This window comes from Muscardinus avellanarius (assembly GCF_963383645.1).
Source record: "Muscardinus avellanarius genome assembly, chromosome: 16".
Lineage (NCBI taxonomy): Eukaryota > Metazoa > Chordata > Mammalia > Rodentia > Gliridae > Muscardinus > Muscardinus avellanarius.
This window is the reverse complement of record NC_137802.1, coordinates 35,449,513-35,461,942: the sequence shown is the minus strand read 5'-3', so window position 1 is coordinate 35,461,942 and position 12,430 is coordinate 35,449,513. Positions and strand designations below refer to the sequence as shown.

General features: G+C 38.7%; 1 protein-coding gene across 1 annotated transcript in view; it reads left to right on the top strand.

Moving 5' to 3' along the window:
• MED13 (mediator complex subunit 13) overlaps positions 1-9,979 on the top strand; it is a gene marked incomplete at both ends in the record, with an annotated part of 106,062 nt that extends 96,083 nt beyond the window's left edge. The window contains 4 exons of the mRNA XM_080713403.1: positions 1,373-1,521; positions 4,561-4,734; positions 8,896-8,996; positions 9,847-9,979. Of these exons, the coding sequence (XP_080569529.1) occupies positions 1,373-1,521; positions 4,561-4,734; positions 8,896-8,996; positions 9,847-9,979 (557 nt within the window). The remainder of the gene's footprint in view (positions 1-1,372; positions 1,522-4,560; positions 4,735-8,895; positions 8,997-9,846) is intronic.
• Between the last annotated feature and the right edge of the window lie 2,451 nt (positions 9,980-12,430).

The following is a 12,430-nucleotide window of genomic DNA, read 5'->3' as shown; positions in this document are numbered from 1 at the left end:
GGATTGCGCAGGTTTGAAGCCAGCCTCAGCTACTTAGTGAGGCCCTTTGCAACTCAGTGAGACCATGTTTCAAAATAAAAAATAGGGCTGGGGATGTAGCTTAGAGGTAGAATGTCCCTTGAGTTCTATCCCCAGTACTGTAAAAGAACAAAAAAGTATTTTTATCTTCTGTAATACTGTTTGCATTTTATTAGTTTCCTAATGTTGCTATAACAAATTACTTCATATTGAGTGGCTTAAAAGAGCATTCTTTATTTTATAGTTCTGAAGGTTTCCAAAATCAGCCTCACTGAACCCTGTTCAGCATGTCAGCAGGGTTGATTTCACTTGGGACTCTTGAGGATAATCTGTTCCTTTCCATTGTCAGCATTTAGAAGCCACTTGCATTCCTGGTTTTGTGCCCTCTTGCCTCATCTTGAATGCTAGCAGTGTAGTGTCATCAGCCTCCTGACTTGACTCTAGTGCTACTGCCCTCTCATCAGGACCTGGTGGGGCTGTTAGGATAACTCAGTGGTAGAACACTTGGCTGGCATGTGTGAGTCCTGCTTTTGGTCCCTGGCACCTCCGAAAGAAAAAAAAAATTGTGATTATTGGGCCTGCCTGGATAATCTAAAATAATTTCCCCATCACAGGATCCTTAGCTTAATAACACCTACATAATCCTGTATGGTCACGTGTTCGCAGATTGCTGAGGTAGGACATGGACATAATTTGGAAGCCATTATTCAGACTAGTGTATGATTGTTTATGTGGCCATTAGCACAGTTCTTGACCTATGGGAGACAGACAGTCCATAACACCCCACTTGGTGGTTTGTTTGTTTGTTTATTTATTTATTTATTTATTTATTTTTGGCGATGGTACTGGGGATTTAACACAGCGATATTCTATCTTCAAGCTACACCATAGCCTTTTTGTTTTGAAACAGGGTCTTGCTAGATTGCTGCGAGTCTTGCTAAATTACTGAGTGTGGTCTTGAACCTGCAATTCTCCTGTCTTAATCTCCTAAGCATTGGTATAATAGACATCTGCCACCACACCTGGCTTTAAATTAACCCATTTTGATTAAACGTTATTTTTTTAAATTTTTATTTATTCATGTTTTTGTGGCACAGAGGCTTGAACCCAGGGCCGTTCTACCTCCAAGCTATACCCCCAGCCTGACTTTTTATTCTTTATTTTGAAACAGGGTCTCACAGATTTTTCAAAGGGCCTCACTAAGTAGCTAAGGCTGTCTGTGAACTGCATTCCTCCTGTCTCAGCCTCCCAAATACTGGGATTACAAGTATGCACCACCACACCTGGCTCAATTACAAATAACCATGGGATATGGAAAATGGAGTATTTAATTTCTTTCCTTTGTTCTGTATAGATGGAGCAGATGGAATGGGTATCTTTGATTTATTAGACACAGGAGATGATCTTGATCCTGATATTATTAATATCCTTCCTGCATCTCCAACTGCGTCTCCTGTGCATTCTCCAGGATCTCATTACCCCCATGGAGGTGATGCTGGCAAGGTAATTCTGCTATCGAAGTTTGCTTTATCTAAATGTCATTTATTCATTTAATAAGGTACTAGTAAATGAAATAGAACAGTTTTCTTTGATAGTAGCAAAAGGTGAAATTAATTGTACCTTTATGCCATTTCTACCTTATAGATACCAATACTTTGAATTGGACATTCAGTAGAGGGTCTCTAAGGCTCTACTTTTTCTGAATCCTGTTGTAGATTTTGTGGCATTAGCATCCTTCACCACATCTTCAGATACAGAATTATAGGATCTTTGAGATTCAGTATATGGCCTTAAGAGCTTATATTCGTATCACAGCTGTGACGAGGAACATAATAGAAATATTCAGCCGGGCGTGGTGGCGCACGCTTGTAATCCCAGCATTCGGGAGGCTGAAATCAGAGGATCACAGTTCAAAGACAGCCTCAGCTACTTAGTGAGGCTCTTTGCAACTTGGAGAGACCCTGTTTCAAAATAAAGAATAAAAATAGGACAGGGGATGTGGCCTAGAGGTCAAGTGCCCCTGGGTTCCGTCCCCAGATCCACAAAAAAAAAGAAAGAAAGAAAGAAAGAAAGAAAGAAAGAAAGAAAGAAAGAAGGAAAGAGTCATTTTCTCAAAGAACAGATAAAATATTGACCATGGTGCCATTCAGTCTCTTTTTATAGTATGGTGGTTTTTTTTTTTTTTTTTTGTTTTTTTTTTTTTTTTTTGTGGTACTGGGGGTGGAACCCAGAGGGTTTCTACCTCCAGGCTATACTCCAAGACCTATTTTATACTTTATTTGGAAACAGGGTCTCACTAAGTTGCTGAGAGCCTCACCCATGCGATCCTCCTGTCTCAGCCTCCCAAGTGCGGGGATTACAAGCATGCGCCTCCACGCCTGGCCTGTAGTGTATGTTTGAAATCAAAAGTAATTGGGCTTAAGCCAGGCGTGGTGGCGCACACTTGTAATCCCAGCATTCAGGAGGCTGAGACTGGAGAATCGTGGTTCGCAGACTGCCTCAGCTACTTAGGTCCTTTGCAACTTAGTAAGACCCTGTTTCAATAAAAAAAAATAGGGCTGGGGGTATAGCTCAGAGGTAGAGAGACCCTGGGTTCCATCCCCAGTACCAAAAAAAAAAGTAATTGGGTTTGATTGAATTTATCCCTCCCTCCCTTCTTTCATTGTAGTTCTGGCCATTGAACCCAGGGGTATTCTACTTCTGAGCTCCACCTCCAGCCCTATTTTTTAGTCTTTATTTTGAAACAAGGTTTTATTAAGTACCTGAGGCCGGCTGCAAACCTGCGGTCCTCTTGTCTTTGCCTCCCAATTGCTGGGATTACAAGCATGCACTACCACACTGGGCTGCATCTTCCTTTCCTCACTGCAAAGAAGTGAGATTATTGAAATTTGTCTATGTATGTGTGTATGTCTATATGCACCAATAATCTCTCCACCTTTTTGGGGGGAGGGGTGATACTGGGGATAGAACCCAGGGGCATTCCACCTCCAAGCTACATCCCCAGCCTTAATTTTTAGTCTTTATTTTTGAAACAGCGTCTCACTGAATTGCGAAGGGCCTTGCTAAGTAACTGAGGCTGTCTATGAACCGTAATTCTCTGGTCTCCGCCTCCCAAATGCTGAGATTACAAGCGTGCACCAACATGCCCAGCATCCCACCACCTTCATAAAACAAATTTTACTTTTAGCAAATTATTATTATTATTATTATTATTATTATTATTATTATTATTGAGCGTCTGGGGAAGGAACCCAGAGGCATTTGACCTCTGAGCTACACCCCCTGCCCTATTTTTTATTCTTTATTTTCAAACAGGGTCTCACTGAGTTGCAAAGGGCCTCCCTAAGTAGCTGAGGCTGTCCTCAAACCGCGATCCTTCTATCTCAGCCTCCCGAATGCTGGGATTACAAGCGTGTGCCACCACGCCCGGCAAATTATTTTCTTTTTATATATATAGTGGGTTTTTTTTGTGTGTGTGGTACTGGGGGTGGAACCCAGAGGCTTTCTATCTCCGGGCTATACTCCCAGACCCATTTTATATTTTATTTGGAAACAGGGTGTAACTGAATTGCTGAGAGCCTCACTAAGTAGCTGAGGCTGGCTTCAAACCTGTGCAATCCTCCTGTCTCAGCCTCCCAAGTGCAGGGATTACAAGCGTGTGCCACCACGCCTGGCTCTCTCTATATATATTTATATTCAAATTTCAATAAGTATAATCCTTTTTGGTGTGGTGCTGAGGATGGAACCCAGGGGCATTTTACCTCTGAGCTACACCCTCAGCTCTATTTTTTATTCTTTTTTTGAAACAGTCTCACTGATTTGCAAAGGGCCTAAGTAGCAGAGGCTCTTCATGAACCGCAGTGCTCCTGCCCCAGCCTCCCGAATGCTTGGATTACAAGCATGTGCCACCGCGCCTGGCTCTCAATAACAATAATCTTTTAAATATTAAGTTGTTGCTATACCATAACTTCTTATGTCATTCCCAAAGTGTTGGGCATTTAAGTATTTTTTTCTGATATTGATTTTGATGTAATGAATGTTTTCCTGCATTTACATGTTTAAGTACAAAGAAATAATTGACTTAATCTAAAGGATATGAACATCACTAGTATTATTCCCTTCATATTACCATAATGCTTTCCAAAAGCCTCTTAAGTGCATTTTATAGATAGTGCTTGATGAACAGAGCTACACTTCTGGTTTGGGACTTGATTGTCAGGGAATGTTTGAGAGACTCTTAGGAAAGAAGTTATGTCATTGACCATTTTGCATTTTTTTACTCACCTGAGAAAGTTTATGTGTACACACACACCCTTGGCATAATAATAAAAAAGCTTGTTAAACAGTTGGCAGATTCATCTCCTTATGCAACTTTTGCATATTCATTTCATGTAGACATTGAGTTTACAGTGTTCTTCAGTAGTTTTTTTCTTTTAAACTTTCCATAATGTAATGAGTTTGACTTAAGAAATTTGTTATTTATATCTGGCACATAAGTATAGTTATTGAACTAACAATACACTTTTAATTTTGTGTTTTTAGGGTCAGGGTACTGATCGGCTACTTTCAACAGAATCTCATGATGAAGTAACTAATATTCTTCAGCAACCATTGGCCCTTGGGTACTTCGTATCAACTGCCAAAGCGGGTCCATTACCTGACTGGTTCTGGTCAGCATGTCCTCAAGCACAATATCAGTGTCCCCTTTTTCTTAAGGTATTACCATTTCTATGCCTGTTCCTAAAGAATCATAATTGACTTGAGTCTTAGAAATATAGAAGTGGGTTTTTGAAGTCTTGTAGCTTATTTAAATTATAAGTTCTTAAATGTTTTGCCACATGTGACTCTATAGATACCACAGAGAATTACCTAGTTATGCAATAACTCAAATTTTAAGCCCGGCGTGGTGGTGCACGCTTGTAATCCCAGCCTTTTGGAGGCTGAGACAGGAGGATGTGGGTTCTCAGCCAGCCTCAGCCACTTAGTGAGGCCTTTTGCAACTCAGTGAGACCCTGTTTTCAAAATTAAGAATAAAAAATAGGGATGTGGGTGTAGCTCAGATGTAGAATGCCCTTTGGTTCCATCCTCAGTACCTGAAAATATATGTGTAGTTTCACCTCTGTTTATAAGTGAAACTTCTGGTATTTTTTCGTTGTTATTTTTGTATTGGGGTTTGAACTCAGGGATGGTTTATCTATGAGCTACACCACCAGCCCTCTTTTTATTTTGAAGCAGGGTCTCACTAAAGTTTTGGAGGGCCTCACTAAATTGCTGAGGCTTTCTGTATACTTTCCCAGTTATTGGGATTACAAGCATGTACCTTCCACCATGCCCAGGTTTTGTTTTGTTGTTTGTACTAGGGATTGAACCCAGGGACATTGTACCTCTGAGCTATACCCCCAGCCCTGTCTCAGCTTCCCAGGTACTGGGATTTTAAGCTTGTGCCACCATGTCTGGCCCAGCTTTTTATTTTTACTTTGAAAAGTTGCTGTGGCTGCTCTGGAACCCGTGATCCTCCTGTCTCAGCCTTCCGAGTACTGGGATTATAGTACATCTTGCCCACCTGGCAGTTTCTTTATCATAAGTCATGCAAATTTAAATACTTGCTGAGTTTTTGCTTGTAGGGTAAAGTTACATACTTTGGTTTAGTTTGTTGGGGTTGTATTTTAGTGTTTACCTTACCTATAGTACAGGTCTTTTGCCCCCTTTTTTTGTTTGTTTTTTGTTCTTGAGACAGGGTCTAGCTTTGTTGTTTAGGCTGACCTCAAATGTGAGCTCTTGCCTCATTCTTCTGAATAGATAAGACTACAGCTATGTAGCCAACTTGCCCAGTTAAAGATATCATGCTTCTTAATTCTTTTTTGTTTATTGTTATTAAATTTTGGTACCCTTAGCTCACATCTTACTGAGTCAGTGATATTTGAGATTAAACAATGGACTTTTGTAGCACTTTCATAAATACAACAACTAAGATCTGGACTGAATTTTTTTTTTTTTTTTTTGAAGTATTGGGGGTTGATTGAACCAGGACCTTGTTTAGCATAGAAAAGCACTGTACCAAGCCGGGCATGGTGGCGCACGCTTGTAATCCCCGCGCTTGGGAGGCAGAGACAGGAGGATCGCGCAGGTTCGAAGCCAGCCGCTTGTTCTGGCTTAAGAGACCCTGTTTCCAAATAAAAATATAAAAAGAGGTCTGGGAGTGTAGCCTGGAGGTAGAAGGGCTTCCAGGAACCCCAGTACCACCAAAAGAAAAAAAAAAAAAAGAAAGAAAAGCACTGTACCATTAAGCTATAATGAGATAATGTATCTAGAGAGTGCCAGCCAAGGTAATAAGTAGTTTTATCTTCTGACTTTTTTTCCCTCTCCTGATAGATAAACAAGTTTCATTCCAAGAACATCTTCCCAAGGGGGTTTCTGCAGAATAGTAGTCCTTGGAATCAGAGCTTTGAAATATAACAGTCAATAGTATTGTTAAACCAGCATTTCCAAGATTTATTTTAATACACAAATCAAGAATTGTATAACACCTATTTCTAACTCACAACCTTAGTGTTTCAGGGCACATTTTTTTAGGAAACACTACTTTTACAAAGAGTCCAAGGGACTATCCAGATTCTTTTCTACTCAATATTTATTGCAGAGAGGATAGTATAAAGTGGGCAGTCACCTCAGATACAGTATAACAAGATTAGGACTTCTGGTTCTGAATTACCAGGTAAGGCATATCTTACCATGATTCTGTTCACTTGTTTCTCATGCATCCCATGTTAGTTCTGTATTGTAGGCAGTACCACCTGGTATGTTTCTCCTTGCTTGGAATTATAGTGGGTTGTTACCTAGATGGTTGTACCCTAGGAATTTAGCACTGCTACTAATTAACATTCATTTAATTTGTAGTGATCTGCCATGTGAGACATTTGTTTGTAACTCATAAATCAATAGTTTATAGATGGATAGATGGTTCAAAAATACATATTTTTGGTTATATTCCTGAATATACTACACAGAGTTTATACATACCTTTTATAGTATATAGAATGGAATTCACTGGGCATTCTGCCTCTGCGATATACTCCCAGCCCTATTTTATATTTATTTTGAAACAGGGTCTCACTAGGTCCATGAAAGTCTCACTACTTGTTGAGGCTGTTTTTGAACCTTTGATCCTCCTGTCTCAGCCTCCCAAGTACTGGGAGTACAAACGTGGACCACCATTCTGTTGTCACAGCTGCTTTTTGGTTTTTTTTGTGTGGTTTTTTTTTTTTTTTTTTTTTTTTTTTTTTTTTTTTGGTGGTACTGGGGTTCCTGGAAACCCTTCTACCTCCGGGCTACACTCCCAGTCTTATTTTATACTTTTTATTTGGAAACAGGGTCTCTTAAGCCAGAGCATTCCTCCTGTTTCCACCTCCCAAGCGTGGGGATTACAAGCGTGTGCCATCACACCCGGTTGTTGTCACAGCTTTTAAACACTATTATATATATATACTGAATTGTAAACAAAACTATTCAGCTTATTTAACTAAAATGTGAAGAAAAGTAGCACATTTTTTTCTGCTCTTATTCACTGCCATAAGTGGATATGCCATAAGTGGATATGCCATTTATGAAATAGCCTCTATTATGAAATTTATTATTAGTCTATTATTTCCTTAAACATTTTCACATATAGGCAAATTAATCTTAGAAAAATAATTGGGGTATTTTTTTTTTTTTTGGGTGGTACTAGGGGTGGAACCCAGGGGCTTTTCTACCTCTGGGCTATACTCCCAGACCTATTTTATATTTTATTTGGAAACAGAGTCTCACTAAGTTGCTGAGAGCCTCACTTAAGTAGCTGAGGCTGGCTTCGAACCTATGTGATCCTCCTGTCTCAACCTCCCGAGCACTGGGATTACAAGTATGTGCCATTACGCCCAGCTAATTGGAGATCTTTTTTAAGAATTATGAGATTTCAAAAACAGTAAAAGTAAAGGAAGTAGGAAGACTCAGTATAAGTTTTGCACTTAAAAATTACTTTAGGAAGCCAATCATGTGGCACACACTTGTAATCCCAGCATTTGGGAGGCTGAAACAGGAGGATCACAGTTTGTGGACAGCCTCAGCTACTTAGTGAGGCCCTTTGCAACTCTGAAACCCTGTTGCAGAATAAAGAATAAAAAAAAAAAAAAAAACAAAAAACCATAGGGCTGGGGGTGTAGCTCGGAGGTAGGATGCCCCTGCGTTCCAGCCTCAGTACCACCAAAAAAAAAAAAGGAAGAAAAATTACTTTAGAAGCTGAGTGTGGTGGTGCACACTTGTAATCCCAGCATTTGGGAGGCTGAGACAGGAAGATTGCACAGGCTCAAAGCCAGCCTCAACTACTTAGGCTTTTAGCAATTTAGTGAGACCCTGTTTCCAAATAAAGTATAAAATAGGTCTGGGAGGATAGCCTGGAGGTAGAAAAAGGCCCTGGGTCTCATCCCCAGTACCACACACAAAAAAACTTACCTTAATAAGCCGGGTGTGGTGGCACATGCTTGTAATCCCAGCATTTGGGAGGCTAATACAGGAGGATTGCGGTTTGTGGACAGCCTCAGCTACTTATTGAGGCCCTTTGCAACTCAGTGAGAGCCTGTTTCAAAATAAAGAATTAAAAATAGGGCTGGGGGTGTCACTCGGAGATAGAATGCCCCTGGGTTCCATCCCCAGTATGCCAAAAAAGAAAAATTACTTTAGTAATCAATTAATTAAGCAAGGAGACCAAGCATTTTTGGTTGTGGCTCCCATTCATAACATAAAACTAAAATGCATTTTCTCAAGGAGCATACATTGGGAGAATAAGGTAAAACTATCTGACTTTTCTCCCCCAGTGCTGACTGCTTATCTGTTGCTTTTTAGGCCTCTTTGCACCTCCACGTGCCTTCAGTGCAATCTGATGAGCTGCTTCACAGTAAACACTCCCACCCACTTGACTCAAATCAGACTTCAGACGTCCTCAGGTACAGCTTTTACTACTCACTGTTCTCCATTGCAACTTCAAGAGAATCTAATGTAGATTTTTATGTATTCTTTTCATTTTTGGCTAGTTTCCTCTTGTATAACCTTTGATCTCTAGAAAAAATTCTATTATGCAGAATGAGTGCTTTTCTCACATGAATACTCTAACTTCTGAAAATTTGCTGAGGAAGGAGTCCTGGGTAGTAAGCCCAGGACAATTCTACCTCTGAGTTACAGCCCTATTTTTTATTTTGAAACAAGTTTTGCTAAGTTGCTGAGTCTTACTAAGTTGCTCAGGCTGTTCTTGAACCTGAAACTTTGTAAGTTCTAGGATTTCAAGTGTGCACCAGCACCCCCTGGCTTTTTTTTTTTTTTTTTTTTTTTTTTTTTGCAGTACTAGGGGATGAAACTCCAGGGGCATTCTGCCTCTGCGTTACACCCCTCAACCCTATTTTTTTTTTTTTTTTATTCTTTATTTTGAAATAGGGTCTCACTGAGTTGCAAATGGCTTCACTAAGTAACTGAGGCTGTCCACAACCATGATCCTCCTGTCTCAACCTGCCACCTGCCAAATGCTGGGATTACAAGGGTGTGCCACCATCCCTGGCTCTGGCTATTTTTTTTTTAATGAAGTGGAGATTGAAACCAGGGCCTTTCGCAGGTAGGCAAATGCTCTACCACTGAGCTGCATCCCTAGCCTGAGAATAATTTTGTGAAATTAGTTCTAAGGACTGTCTTCCACTCTTTTAAAAGTTTACTTTGAATCTTGAATATCATAACTGAAAACTGCTTCCAAACTTTACATTGGAAATAGGTACATGACTAACACAGTTTCTTTTCTTTGCTTTTCAGGTTTGTTTTGGAACAGTACAATGCACTCTCCTGGCTAACCTGTGACCCTGCAATCCAGGACAGACGCTCATGTCTCCCAATTCATTTTGTGGTGCTGAATCAGTTATATAACTTTATCATGAATATGCTGTGATCTTCATTTGTTGGAACTGTGCAAGAAAAGAACAAGGAAAAAAGATATTTTGCTGCAGGATTAAGTTACAATTATCTTCTCAGTAAAAGTCATTTGTGATGGGGTCTAATTCTTATTACTTCAACAAATATTGTTTTGACTTGAGGGGAGGGGCTATAACCCTGCTATTTTTCATTGACTGTATTGAACTCTTTAGAATGATGACTGATCATACAAAAACGTATTATAACATTTTCGTAGCAAAAATTAACCTGTTTTTCTGGTCACAGTATTTGTGAAAAGTAATGAGCCATAGTACCCAGTCATGGTAAATGAATATTAAAAGCATGGAGAGGAAACATGAGGAACATGATTTTCAACATATGGCTTTAGAACACCAAGATGTTCTTGTATTGGATTATAGTATCTAGTATTCAAAAATGCCTGCATCTCTTATTTATTGTAAGTTTTTAAATGTATAAATTGTCTTATATTTCTTAACCTCTTTTATAAAAATTTTCCTAGAAGGTTTATACTGCCTTCTTGCTTTAAAGCAATTGGTCTAAAATATATGTAATCGTCTTAATTAAAAAGTTGCAGTAGGGTTGCTTTTAGAGTATTATTTTTTTGTAAGGGGTGGGTGGGACAGTAAATTTGTATTGTCTCAATGTACAGTTTAACGGGGATAGAGGGGGAATAATGTCCATACCATTGTGTGTGGAGGATTTACAGCTAAGCTGTAGTTGCAGAGTACATGTACAGTAATGAAGTTCACTGTGTTTATAAATTGAAAAGGTACCGGGTCTTACAGCATTTTATATATCACACCTTTACGGAATAACACGATGGCAATATACAAGTGATATTGTTAGGTGGTTTAACTTAGAATCAAATGAGAATTCTTCAGTTATATTTTGTACTATGGTTTAGGGCTATGACTAATATTTCAGGCCATTTCCAGCGAAAGAAACATAGTTTTACAAGAAAAACATTTGCTACTGAATGCTTAAACTAATTTTGGTGTTTAATGTTACATGCTTAAATTTCTTTTCAGTTTTAACAGTGGCACATTTAGGCATGGGAATATTATTAATTATGAAGTTTTTCTGCAGGATCTGCTATAAGGTTGAAATTTAGCCCAGCTCTAGGCATTTTACAAATTATTTTAAGAGCAGTCACTCTTGATTGTTTGACTTTTTTTTTTTTTTTAAATTAAAGGTTGGGAATGTGTGAGCGTATGCAAATGTATGGGTGTGTGTGTGCAATCAAACTGTGGTGTAAATAGATTCTCAGTGAATTCTGGTATTCAGACTCTTATTCCACTAGTGATCGAACCATTTTCTAAACTTAATCTGTTTCCCTTTGCCTTTTATTTATTTAATTTTCTTGGTTTGGAGATGGCAGTCCCAAACACCAGAGTCTGTACCTTTCTATCACACAGCTCAAACTAAGTAAGGCGTATGCCAAGGAGGTCTCACCTCCCTAAAGAAGGGACTTGAATTTTAGGGACTTTAATTCACCCCTTCCTTCAATACAGCTTTCCCCCTTCTTGTTTGCACATGCCAATATAACTGCTTTTACGCAGGCTTTACCCCCTTGACAAATCCTTTTTACAGTGCTGCTCACAAGAGAGCCCAAGTTAGCCCCTCGCCTGCGTCGCTGACTTGAATTCACAGTCGCCAAGTCTACCTATCTTTCCTGGAAACAGTCTAGCAAAATTCTTATTTGTATACTCCTTAATTATCTACAAGGAAAAAATAATTGTATTTACAAAACTCTTAATTCAGTATATTTTTTTACTGAAACTTGTTTTGTAAATGCTATATGCTTGGCATAAATACCACTTTCTTATCAACAGTTTAACTTCTTCAAATTGTGTATATGAAAACCTTAGTAAATCTTTTTTTCTATAAAGAAAACAGTTGGTTACAAAAGTTTTCAATTATTTCTTCAAGATTATAATGCAATCCCAATGGTCAGCATATTTAGATATTAAATTTAAAGGTCACATCTGTGTGTTTGTTTTTAAATTATGCTAAAACACCACAGATTCTGTTGGCATGTTTTGTTCTGTACTTTCTTTAAAAAAAAAAAACTTGTCTGAGATTTGAGGGGAAAGATGCTTATTTGGAATTTCTATAAAAAGAATATTTTTTTTATATACTTAGCTCAATAGTGACTTTAAAAAATAAAAGCTATATCCTCAGTTTAAAATCACTAACCTATGGTAACCACACCTCAGTTTGAAAACCGATTTAAAAAAATTATTCCCTGACAGTTTCTTTTACATGGAGCCATAAGGAGGGAACCCAGTATACAATTCCTTGTTTATCTGGGAATCAGGGAATAGTACCCAAACATACAGGACTTACTGATAAAGTTGTTTTCTTCCCTTCGTATATCAGTTCACATTGAAATAGAAAGTTATTAAATAGCCATTAAAAAAGTCGCTTGACTTATTTCAGAAAGAAA